This window comes from Aulonocara sp. 'chitande type north' Nkhata Bay, linkage group LG15 (genome assembly GCF_057382095.1).
Source record: "Aulonocara sp. 'chitande type north' Nkhata Bay isolate Kocher_YH1m ecotype deep benthic linkage group LG15, A_spYH_male_GT1.1, whole genome shotgun sequence".
NCBI lineage: Eukaryota > Metazoa > Chordata > Actinopteri > Cichliformes > Cichlidae > Aulonocara > Aulonocara sp. 'chitande type north' Nkhata Bay.
The window spans coordinates 22,573,182-22,585,994 of record NC_141358.1 but is presented as its reverse complement, the minus strand read 5'-3'; the positions used below and the strand labels follow the sequence as shown (position 1 = coordinate 22,585,994).

Genomic DNA, 12,813 nt, shown 5'->3' with positions numbered 1-12,813 from the left:
CTTCATGTGAACATTACTCATAGTTTGAAATTAAGTTACTATAGTTTCACAAAAATCAAAAACCACTTGCAGTAAAACATCTCGAAACAACATTAACAGGCGTGTTGTGTTTAAGATGGTGGGAAGTCTAAAGACAGTCCAGTGAGAAACTCGTCAGTGTGTTAACCATTTGTGGTTCTGGTGTTTATCTGGTCATCATTACAGGCTCAACCCTCCAGAGCTCTGCTGCTGTTGTACCAACCGTCTCAACAAAACACTTCCCCTTCATTTCTCAGAAATAAATGACTTCATTGGTGCAATGAGGTGCCAAAAGGTCTCAGACCACTAATACATCTTATCTGTGTTTTTATCTAGCTGCTCAAAGTGGTGACTGCTGCAGTATCACTATGCTTCATTGTGGACGTAAAGACTTGAATTCCATCACAAACTAATTTGTGCTGCGAGAAACATGATCAAACACACTTTCTGCTTTTGCAGAATAAACTACATTTACAGAAGAGATGCATTCATGAAAACATTTATTTCAGCTCTTAGTTTTCACACGTTTAACTTCCTCTATTCTCCTCTACTGGAGTCCTCCCTGTGACGTACTGAAATAACAAAAAACTTGCAAATTGCATCGAATAAACGTAGAATGTGGAAAAGCTTTTTCATATATTTGATGTTTAAACGTCACAGGCAAGTTAGAGATCTTCCGTACTGAGAACCAAATTCATCCAGCAAGTGTGTTGTTGATGTCACTATGAGGAAGTGAGCAGGAAGTCAGTGCTGTATTCATCTTTGTTACTGCCTCACTTGTGAACGTGAGAGCAAGAGTAGAGACTGAGAGAGACGGAGAAGCACGATGGCTGAGTTCAGATGGATTCAAATGTTTCTGTTCCTGATACTCATGCTTCAGTTTAAAGGTAAGAACACAGAGCACATTATAAATGAATAACCTGATGTTACATCATTCATCCTCTAACTGAGGCAGCCATGTTTTGTTTGCAACTTTCTGTTGAACCTTTGAAACCAGAGGTGAGCTAATTCTCACACTAACTATGAACATCACAGTCATATCCATGTTACAGTTTATTTTCCAAATGTATTTCTCTTTTCCACAGCAGCAGTGACTGGACAACATGGCCCCACATTCCTGATCAGACTTGGTGATGAGGTCACTTTGCCTTGTCAAAATGTGACAGTTGGTCAGCCTGAGTGTAACAGAACTGACTGGATCTTCAGACGTTTGTATGTTGGTGACACAGTCAGGCTGATTCATCTCCGTTTGATTGAAGAAAAGCACAAAAATACATCAGACAGACTGAGTGTTACAGCAAACTGTTCTCTGGTCATAAAGAACATCACAGTTCATGATGCTGGTCACTACGCCTGCAGACACTACACATCACAAGACCAACAACACTGTCGAAAATCCTGTTCTTCTCTGTCCATCATCAACAGTGAGTATTTACATCATCCTTTCAGATCGAAATGTCCTGTTAGAGAAACAAACTAAACTCTTACAGTAAGTATGACCACAGTGATGAAGTTAATTATCTTTATTGTTTGTTTTTCTCTCTCAACATGTCTCCATCTGTACGACTGAAGTGACTGAACATGAGAACAATGGTACAGTCATCTTGTCCTGCTCTGTGTTGGAGTATGATCCATGTACACACACAGTACAGTGGATCTATGAGGGTGAAGAGAAATCCTCAGACATGCAGATATCACCACCAGGCTGCACTGCCACTGTGACATTTACAACATCTCACCTTAATCAGAAGTTTTTTGAGTCATTAAAGTGTAATGTGATGAATATGAACAATGGGAAAGTGCAGCTGTTTCCTTTCAGCCGTCAGTCCTCAGGTGGGACAACAGGTGAGAATATTAACTTTAATAACACAATAACACAAAATAGAAATATCACACCTGTGTTTGTCATGACTGTTGTAAAGGTAACAAAGTTTGTCCTACATGAACAAACTCTTCTTTTTAAATTTGTGTATTTGTTCAGATGGGGATAAATCATCAGATGGAGGTAATGGCAAAATATTTCTTTCTGTCCATCTCTTTGTGTTATCATTCATTTTTTACCTTGCTCAGTCACTCTCAGTGTGTTTCAGTCTCTTGTTACAAGTTGTTGTTTTCAGCTCATCATAACCACATTGAGCAGATTCATTAAATCTGTCTGTTATTGTTCCTCTATGTTTAGCAAACTCTTAATTGTTCATCATTCATCACATGGAAGAAAACTAAAAGAGTTTAACAAATGAAAAGAAATCCGCAGATATGCAGATATTACCTTCAGGCAGCGCTGCCACCGTGACCTTTACAACATCTCACCTTCATCTGCTTTTTTGAGTTATCACTGTGTAATGTGTGAGGTGTGACACATAGTGAGCATATTAACCTATTAAGCTTTTTCTAAAAGAACACCTTTTTAAAAAATCTGTATTTGTTCTGCTGGAGCTGTACAGCTGAAGGTGTACTAAATGTTTATATTAAGTGTTTATTTTTGTGAGAACAATTCCAGACTTTGTAATGATATTTAAATATTGCAAATAGAAAGGTAAACACCCAAAACATATACTCACCACAACCTATAACACTGTATGTATTTATAATATGTGAAATCTTTGTTTTTTCTCCATAAAACAAAAATCTGAAACAAAACCTGAAGATTCAGATTTTCCATCATTGTTGAGATGCATCATTGTGTCTGTGGGTTTAGCAGCGCTCTTAATATCTGCTGTTACAGTCAACATGTGGGCAAAAACTAAAGGTGAAAACATTCACAGAGTAAACTTTTATACCAGAGACGCGTTGATGAAGTTGAAATTTACTCTCTCTTTTTCTTTTAGTAAACAAACCGCAAAAGGAAAAAAGAACTGTGAGTATAAACACTGAATATTCAGATAATTGATCATGATTATGGTTTTTATGTTTTTGGATTCTGAAATCTTCTTTAATTGTAATTTATTGGATGCAACATAAAGATAATTTTAAAGAATTTCCACAAATTTACATTTAAACAACATTTAAATCTATTTGGAGTTTTTTGTTTCCAAGTGTTTTGTGTTTTGTGTCGGGGTGGGTTTCAGTAATCAATTTTCCAATTAAAATCGATTTTAGCTTGAATAACGTGATATCGATTCATTAAAATCCTAAATAACTTTTTAAATTTAAATGTATTTTGCCAGAAACACCAGAAGCTCAGGTTAAAACTTTAATTTCAACAACCACCACACAGCAAAAACAGTAAATGAGAGCAGATAATGGATTCCACACAAAGTGCGGACCTGAAACATCAGAATCAGCGAGCTGTCAGCTTTCTCACCCGACGCCACGTACACGGACACGTCGCCGGCTCACAGATTCTAATGCTACAGGTTTCATTACTTTCTGACCAAAATTCACTGAAAGAAGATACAAACTACGCTTCACATTTGATAAATATTGTTATTAATTCCCACCACGATAAAATCACACTTCCTACACAGCTCTCTCTCTCTCTCTCTCTCTCTCGCTCTCTCTCAGTGTTTCCCATCTCAAATCTCTGTTTTCTGCTTTATTCGTTTGCTTATTACGCACCAGCCTACCATTGTGTACAGTGCTGACGGCCGCTGTTTTGGTTGTTGTTGTTGTTGTTGGTTTTCTTTTCAAAAATGACCTCCAACAAGAAAGCCACATTTCTGGTGTTCGATACAGAAGAAATTTAAACTTTTTAAAATTCTGCCAAATTGCGAAATGCTTAGCTGTGTCCCTATTAATACCTCTGTAACTTTGCTCTGCTTCACTTCAGCAGCATTTGGTAATGTTCATATGCGGATTCATGGTTTTCTTCAGTTTGTGTTCTATTGCAGAATTTTTTTAGCCAGGCCAGGAAACTCTCCTTCATGTTTTTCTGTGTTTTATCCTCAGTTACTTGGACACAAAGGCACTTGCTGTGATGCTTACACTTCTGATAAAGTCTCACAAGTGTCAGCTTTCTGTTTATAGATGTAAAAATATGGATAAGTGGTCAGAATTGTAACAATTTTGACTGAGGTAAAATTTCCCTGATTCAAATCGACTTAAATAGAAGAAATCAGAGACGATACCCAGCCCTAGTTTTCTGTGTTCTCTTGTATCTAGTCAAGTCTTCATCTCTGCATTAAGTATTTACTTGTTTATATACTTCATATTTTATTTTGTTAATCTCATGCTTCAGTTAAACTTCCTGTCTGTGATTGTGTCTGTTTATCCGTACCGCATCTCCACTTCCACAAGTTTTCCCTGTGTGTATTTATCTCCTCTTTGTTCCTTCTCAGGTATTCTGTTGTTTTCTACCGTGTGTTCTCAGTAAGTGGGATTCTGTTTTTTGTTTGTCTTCACTGGAGCTTTGTACTCTTGGACTGCTGTCAACCACGTGTAAATATGTCATGTTAAATCCTGCCTGCTTGTTTTGTAGAGTCTGCTTTTGGGTCCCTACAGCTGATAAATGCAGTTATTTGTTCCTATGAACTGTGAACATACACACAGGAGAAGACTAAAGAGAAGAATACACTGTGCTCACTGTTAGAGTGAAATTACATGTTATCTCAGGAAATAATTTTTTTGGGGGGGTGACGGTTTTCTAAAGAAAAAATAATCTGTGTACGGAGATGATGCAGACACAAACCTGAAAACTCCAAACAGTCCAAACATATGAATATCAGTTATATGAGAGAATCTAAAGTGTGTTGTGTTGTTTTCCACAGGTGCAGAATGATGAAGATGACGGTACAGTGACCTTTGAAAACTCTCGAGACCCTTCTGCTTCTGTCAGACTCCACTGATCATTAACATCAACTCAGCAAAGAAACAAGGTGACTTCTGCTGAAGATCATCTCATCACATTTTATATGTGAAGAACACAGACTCACGAGATCATTTTAATATTTTCAATGTCCTTACACTCCACTTTTCATCCAGTAAGATGAGGATTTTATCATACAGTGTTTCCTGCCATGTTCACATAAACCTCCCGTGTCGAGCTACATACCGTCTCTCTCCCTCTGCTTTTACTCTTTTTGTCTCTCCATATGTTGTGTTTGTGAGAGAGAGACTGATCAGCTACATCTGTCTCAAATACCTAATCACAGCCATTTAAACACACTTTCATCCACTCAGTCATTTCTAGATTGTTGTGTTAGGTGTGTCTGTAGCATCACTCAGTCTCCATAGAAGAACCTTGACTTCTTTGCATTTCCTGTTTTCTCCTCTGACTAATCTTAAATTTCTTTAAATTTCCTCCTCCTGATCAAATACTCAGTTCTGGAATAACTGCCTGCTCTTCCTCCACCACTCACCAAACCCAGCAGCTGGAACCATTCACCCTCACCTGCATTTTCAAAGTCTTTGTCATAAAACTCTCAACCTGATTCCAGTGTTACAGCCTGCTTTAAAGTCCACTTCTTCTGTTTAACAATAATAATAATCAAAAAGCAAATGTAATTTCAAACCTGCATATAAATCTGAATGAAACAGTTTGATCTCACCTTCATCTAACATGAACATGTAGATGCATCATTTACCTGTCAGAGTCCGAATGACTGATAGTTCTTAAATCATCCGTCACTCTGCGTTATGTGATCTGTAACAACTTGTTTTTGTTATAACTCATGAAAATATAACTGAAAGTATTTATGAAGCATTTTCTATCATGTGTGTACATTTGTGTGTGGACAGCTCACATTCCCATATGGAAAAGACATATATATATATAAATCTTATAAAGTTTGTATCTGTCTTGTGTGAAACTTGTATGAAAAGCATACAAGAGTGAAAACAGATATAAGATTGCTTGAAAAATCATATAAATGAAACGTGTATGTTTTGGATACTTACTAAAACAATATATGAAAGTAATGAGAAAGTGGCCACTTTCATGAGTAAATCATATAAGCTTTATATGATCCATTATATGAAGTAGGCCACATCTTATGCAAGTCTTTTATAAGTTTTCACTATTTCTTTTCCATATGGGTTGTGACAGCAATGTAACTGATGACAAGAGTTTAACTTCACTGTGTGCTTTATTGCCATTTTGCCCTCATTATTATGTTTTACTATAAAAGTATCACATGAAATACTTAACTGCCTGTTCTGTTTAAATACATTTACATTTTTATGAGCACACTGGTAGGATGCTCAGCTATAAAAGGCACATTACTGTGAAATAGTTTTAAAAGGTCAGTGGCAGTGACAGTCCAATCACATTAACCTGTGAAACATCCACACCTCGATTAGTTATGACCAGATTTTAGCAAAAAGAATTTCCTGTTTCATGTTCAGTTCACCAGACACGACCTATGCAGCTGTTTTTATGTCATCATGTATGTTTTTGGTTTTATCTACTGAAATTAGGGTAATTTTAGTATCAAAAAGCTGCAAAGTTAACTGAACCTTGTCACCTTCACATAATAGTCAAATAATAATAATAATAATAATAATTAACACATGGTTGAAAAATTTTATTTCAACTTCCATTAATCATTGTAATGAATGCATTCTACCTGTACTTGAAACTGAGCTGATTTTGTGTCTACATCCAAAAAGAAAAATGAGCAGCGTGCTGTAAACTATTAAACAAATATATTTGATTTTGTAAAAATCTGAATAGAATGTTTAGATGTTTGTGTTGATTGATTTTATAGACCATTTATAATGCAGCAGTAAATAAAAGCAGAATGCAGAATACAAAGATCATGTCTGATGTATTGAACATGAAACAGGAAGTTTTCAGCTTAGAATGAAACCAGCTCCAGATGTGTCACAGGTTCATCTAGCTGTAGTGAATGGCACGTTGCCATAGATGGCGCCATAGTTTAGTTGTGAGGATTGTCGTCTTTAAAGCATCCTAAGAAATGTTTTTTTGTTTGTTTGTTTGTTTGTTTGTTTGTTTGTTTGTTTGTTTGTGCACAAAGTATTCTCAGTATTTACTTTAGTAGCAGCTCCTGAAAAGTTGAGTCCACAGCACATCTGTCTCACCCTCACCGGTTCATCTGGAACACCAGGAGCGGGCTGCTCTCCGCGGACATCATGAGGTCAGCTGACCGCAGCAGAGCAGAGCCAGGCAGCTGTTACACTAACGGGACCTGACATCTCCGAGAACACTGGAGATTTTTTTCAGACAGGCTCTATGTTGGCAAATCAACCGGATATTTAAAGATCACACCTCTTCACTCTGCGCCTAACAACTCTTCACAGTGTATTTAGTGACACAGAAACAGCAATAATACAAAGGTTTACTATGAGGGAAGGTCCATGCCCTAAAGTGCATGTAGCCAATCAGATGTTACGGTCTGTTCACTAGCTAAATTATTTCATGATTCAAGCACAGGAACAATAAAATAATACATTAAACAGGACACTAGTTGAATATATTGATAAATAAAAAATAATAATGACAGAGTTATTCATTTGTTTGTGTATTTATTTTATTTTAATGCTGATGAGGCTACATTTGTTTGTGATGAGCTCTGATATTTATCTAAAACATATAAATGCACCCGTAATTAATGTAACTGTTGTGTTTTAACAAATCATACCGAGGCGTAATTCAGGAACAGAGCTTCATGTGAACATTACTCATAGTTTGAAATTAAGTTACTATAGTTTCACAAAAATCAAAAACCACTTGCAGTAAAACATCTCGAAACAACATTAACAGGCGTGTTGTGTTTAAGATGGTGGGAAGTCTAAAGACAGTCCAGTGAGAAACTCGTCAGTGTGTTAACCATTTGTGGTTCTGGTGTTTATCTGGTCATCATTACAGGCTCAACCCTCCAGAGCTCTGCTGCTGTTGTACCAACCGTCTCAACAAAACACTTCCCCTTCATTTCTCAGAAATAAATGACTTCATTGGTGCAATGAGGTGCCAAAAGGTCTCAGACCACTAATACATCTTATCTGTGTTTTTATCTAGCTGCTCAAAGTGGTGACTGCTGCAGTATCACTATGCTTCATTGTGGACGTAAAGACTTGAATTCCATCACAAACTAATTTGTGCTGCGAGAAACATGATAAAACCCACTTTCTGCTTTTGCAGAATAAACTACATTTACAGAAGAGATGCATTCATGAAAACATTTATTTCAGCTCTTAGTTTTCACACGTTTAACTTCCTCTATTCTCCTCTACTGGAGTCCTCCCTGTGACGTACTGAAATAACAAAAAACTTGCAAATTGCATCGAATAAACGTAGAATGTGGAAAAGCTTTTTCATATATTTGATGTTTAAACGTCACAGGCAAGTTAGAGATCTTCCGTACTGAGAACCAAATTCATCCAGCAAGTGTGTTGTTGATGTCACTATGAGGAAGTGAGCAGGAAGTCAGTGCTGTATTCATCTTTGTTACTGCCTCACTTGTGAACGTGAGAGCAAGAGTAGAGACTGAGAGAGACGGAGAAGCACGATGGCTGAGTTCAGATGGATTCAAATGTTTCTGTTCCTGATACTCATGCTTCAGTTTAAAGGTAAGAACACAGAGCACATTATAAATGAATAACCTGATGTTACATCATTCATCCTCTAACTGAGGCAGCCATGTTTTGTTTGCAACTTTCTGTTGAACCTTTGAAACCAGAGGTGAGCTAATTCTCACACTAACTATGAACATCACAGTCATATCCATGTTACAGTTTATTTTCCAAATGTATTTCTCTTTTCCACAGCAGCAGTGACTGGACAACATGGCCCCACATTCCTGATCAGACTTGGTGATGAGGTCACTTTGCCTTGTCAAAATGTGACAGTTGGTCAGCCTGAGTGTAACAGAACTGACTGGATCTTCAGACGTTTGTATGTTGGTGACACAGTCAGGCTGATTCATCTCCGTTTGATTGAAGAAAAGCACAAAAATACATCAGACAGACTGAGTGTTACAGCAAACTGTTCTCTGGTCATAAAGAACATCACAGTTCATGATGCTGGTCACTACGCCTGCAGACACTACACATCACAAGACCAACAACACTGTCGAAAATCCTGTTCTTCTCTGTCCATCATCAACAGTGAGTATTTACATCATCCTTTCAGATCGAAATGTCCTGTTAGAGAAACAAACTAAACTCTTACAGTAAGTATGACCACAGTGATGAAGTTAATTATCTTTATTGTTTGTTTTTCTCTCTCAACATGTCTCCATCTGTACGACTGAAGTGACTGAAGATGAGAACAATGGTACAGTCATCTTGTCCTGCTCTGTGTTGGAGTATGATCCATGTACACACACAGTACAGTGGATCTATGAGGGTGAAGAGAAATCCTCAGACATGCAGATATCACCACCAGGCTGCACTGCCACTGTGACATTTACAACATCTCACCTTAATCAGAAGTTTTTTGAGTCATTAAAGTGTAATGTGATGAATATGAACAATGGGAAAGTGCAGCTGTTTCCTTTCAGCCGTCAGTCCTCAGGTGGGACAACAGGTGAGAATATTAACTTTAATAACACAATAACACAAAATAGAAATATCACACCTGTGTTTGTCATGACTGTTGTAAAGGTAACAAAGTTTGTCCTACATGAACAAACTCTTCTTTTTAAATTTGTGTATTTGTTCAGATGGGGATAAATCATCAGATGGAGGTAATGGCAAAATATTTCTTTCTGTCCATCTCTTTGTGTTATCATTCATTTTTTACCTTGCTCAGTCACTCTCAGTGTGTTTCAGTCTCTTGTTACAAGTTGTTGTTTTCAGCTCATCATAACCACATTGAGCAGATTCATTAAATCTGTCTGTTATTGTTCCTCTATGTTTAGCAAACTCTTAATTGTTCATCATTCATCACATGGAAGAAAACTAAAAGAGTTTAACAAATGAAAAGAAATCCGCAGATATGCAGATATTACCTTCAGGCAGCGCTGCCACCGTGACCTTTACAACATCTCACCTTCATCTGCTTTTTTGAGTTATCACTGTGTAATGTGTGAGGTGTGACACATAGTGAGCATATTAACCTATTAAGCTTTTTCTAAAAGAACACCTTTTTAAAAAATCTGTATTTGTTCTGCTGGAGCTGTACAGCTGAAGGTGTACTAAATGTTTATATTAAGTGTTTATTTTTGTGAGAACAATTCCACACTTTGTAATGATATTTAAATATTGCAAATAGAAAGGTAAACACCCAAAACATATACTCACCACAACCTATAACACTGTCTGTATTTATAATATGTGAAATCTTTGTTTTTTCTCCATAAAACAAAAATCTGAAACAAAACCTGAAGATTCAGATTTTCCATCACTGTTGAGATGCATCATTGTGTCTGTGGGTTTAGCAGCGCTCTTAATATCTGCTGTTACAGTCAACATGTGGGCAAAAACTAAAGGTGAAAACATTCACAGAGTAAACTTTTATACCAGAGACGCGTTGAGGAAGTTGAAATTTACTCTCTCTTTTTCTTTTAGTAAACAAACCGCAAAAGGAAAAAAGAACTGTGAGTATAAACACTGAATATTCAGATAATTGATCATGATTATGGTTTTTATGTTTTTGGATTCTGAAATCTTCTTTAATTGTAATTTATTGGATGCAACATAAAGATAATTTTAAAGAATTTCCACAAATTTACATTTAAACAACATTTAAATCTATTTGGAGTTTTTTGTTTCCAAGTGTTTTGTGTTTTGTGTCGGGGTGGGTTTCAGTAATCAATTTTCCAATTAAAATCGATTTTAGCTTGAATAACGTGATATCGATTCATTAAAATCCTAAATAACTTTTTAAATTTAAATGTATTTTGCCAGAAACACCAGAAGCTCAGGTTAAAACTTTAATTTCAACAACCACCACACAGCAAAAACAGTAAATGAGAGCAGATAATGGATTCCACACAAAGTGCGGACCTGAAACATCAGAATCAGCGAGCTGTCAGCTTTCTCACCCGACGCCACGTACACGGACACGTCGCCGGCTCACAGATTCTAATGCTACAGGTTTCATTACTTTCTGACCAAAATTCACTGAAAGAAGATACAAACTACGCTTCACATTTGATAAATATTGTTATTAATTCCCACCACGATAAAATCACACTTCCTACACAGCTCTCTCTCTCTCTCTCTCTCTCTCTCTCTCTCTCTCTCTCTCTCAGTGTTTCCCATCTCAAATCTCTGTTTTCTGCTTTATTCGTTTGCTTATTACGCACCAGCCTACCATTGTGTACAGTGCTGACGGCCGCTGTTTTGGTTGTTGTTGTTGTTGTTGGTTTTCTTTTCAAAAATGACCTCCAACAAGAAAGCCACATTTCTGGTGTTCGATACAGAAGAAATTTAAACTTTTTAAAATTCTGCCAAATTGCGAAATGCTTAGCTGTGTCCCTATTAATACCTCTGTAACTTTGCTCTGCTTCACTTCAGCAGCATTTGGTAATGTTCATATGCGGATTCATGGTTTTCTTCAGTTTGTGTTCTATTGCAGAATATTTTTAGCCAGGCCAGGAAACTCTCCTTCATGTTTTTCTGTGTTTTATCCTCAGTTACTTGGACACAAAGGCATTTGCTGTGATGCTTACACTTCTGATAAAGTCTCACAAGTGTCAGCTTTCTGTTTATAGATGTAAAAATATGGATAAGTGGTCAGAATTGTAACAATTTTGACTGAGGTAAAATTTCCCTGATTCAAATCGACTTAAATAGAAGAAATCAGAGACGATACCCAGCCCTAGTTTTCTGTGTTCTCTTGTATCTAGTCAAGTCTTCATCTCTGCATTAAGTATTTACTTGTTTATATACTTCATGTTTTATTTTGTTAATCTCGTGCTTCAGTTAAACTTCCTGTCTGTGATTGTGTCTGTTTATCCGTACCGCATCTCCACTTCCACAAGTTTTCCCTGTGTGTATTTATCTCCTCTTTGTTCCTTCTCAGGTATTCTGTTGTTTTCTACCGTGTGTTCTCAGTAAGTGGGATTCTGTTTTTTGTTTGTCTTCACTGGAGCTTTGTACTCTTGGACTGCTGTCAACCACGTGTAAATATGTCATGTTAAATCCTGCCTGCTTGTTTTGTAGAGTCTGCTTTTGGGTCGCTACAGCTGATAAATGCAGTTATTTGTTCCTATGAACTGTGAACATACACACAGGAGAAGACTAAAGAGAAGAATACACTGTGCTCACTGTTAGAGTGAAATTACATGTTATCTCAGGAAATAATTTTTTTTGGGGGGGTGACGGTTTTCTAAAGAAAAAATAATCTGTGCACGGAGATGATGCAGACACAAACCTGAAAACTCCAAACAGTCCAAACATATGAATATCAGTTATATGAGAGAATCTAAAGTGTGTTGTGTTGTTTTCCACAGGTGCAGAATGATGAAGATGACGGTACAGTGACCTTTGAAAACTCTCGAGACCCTTCTGCTTCTGTCAGACTCCACTGATCATTAACATCAACTCAGCAAAGAAACAAGGTGACTTCTGCTGAAGATCATCTCATCACATTTTATATGTGAAGAACACAGACTCACGAGATCATTTTAATATTTTCAATGTCCTTACACTCCACTTTTCATCCAGTAAGATGAGGATTTTATCATACAGTGTTTCCTGCCATGTTCACATAAACCTCCCGTGTCGAGCTACATACCGTCTCTCTCCCTCTGCTTTTACTCTTTTTGTCTCTCCATATGTTGTGTTTGTGAGAGAGACTGATCAGCTACATCTGTCTCAAATACCTAATCACAGCCATTTAAACACACTTTCATCCACTCAGTCATTTCTAGATTGTTGTGTTAGGTGTGTCTGTAGCATCACTCAGTCTCCATAGAAGAACCTTGACTTCTTTGCATTTCCTGTTTTCTC

The 12,813-nt window shown here is 37.0% G+C and overlaps 2 protein-coding genes across 2 annotated transcripts; both read left to right on the top strand.

Moving 5' to 3' along the window:
- The first annotated feature begins 802 nt into the window (after positions 1 to 802).
- Positions 803 to 4,802, top strand: LOC147313053 (uncharacterized). The gene is made up of 6 exons (XM_086265002.1): positions 803 to 905; positions 1,104 to 1,442; positions 1,591 to 1,864; positions 2,649 to 2,767; positions 2,847 to 2,875; positions 4,725 to 4,802. Exons 1-6 carry the CDS (start codon positions 845 to 847, stop codon positions 4,800 to 4,802), a joined length of 900 nt encoding a protein of 299 aa, XP_086121128.1. The 5' UTR covers positions 803 to 844.
- Positions 4,803 to 8,381: 3,579 nt separating this feature from the next.
- Positions 8,382 to 12,392, top strand: LOC147313052 (uncharacterized). Its single transcript, XM_086264510.1, has 4 exons — positions 8,382 to 8,484; positions 8,683 to 9,021; positions 9,170 to 9,519; positions 12,315 to 12,392. The coding sequence occupies exons 1-4, from the start codon at positions 8,424 to 8,426 to the stop codon at positions 12,390 to 12,392; spliced, it is 828 nt and encodes a 275-aa protein (XP_086120636.1). The 5' UTR covers positions 8,382 to 8,423.
- The last annotated feature ends 421 nt before the right edge of the window (positions 12,393 to 12,813 follow it).

Coding starts and splice junctions, on each gene's coding strand:
- LOC147313052 (XM_086264510.1), top strand. CDS start 8,424: ATGGCTGAGTTCAGATGGATTCAAATGTTTCTGTTCCTGATACTCATG. Junction 8,485..8,682: donor ACTCATGCTTCAGTTTAAAG/GTAAGAACACAG, acceptor TCTTTTCCACAG/CAGCAGTGACTGGACAACAT. Junction 9,520..12,314: donor TTGTCATGACTGTTGTAAAG/GTAACAAAGTTT, acceptor TGTTTTCCACAG/GTGCAGAATGATGAAGATGA.
- LOC147313053 (XM_086265002.1), top strand. CDS start 845: ATGGCTGAGTTCAGATGGATTCAAATGTTTCTGTTCCTGATACTCATG. Junction 906..1,103: donor ACTCATGCTTCAGTTTAAAG/GTAAGAACACAG, acceptor TCTTTTCCACAG/CAGCAGTGACTGGACAACAT. Junction 2,876..4,724: donor CGCAAAAGGAAAAAAGAACT/GTGAGTATAAAC, acceptor TGTTTTCCACAG/GTGCAGAATGATGAAGATGA.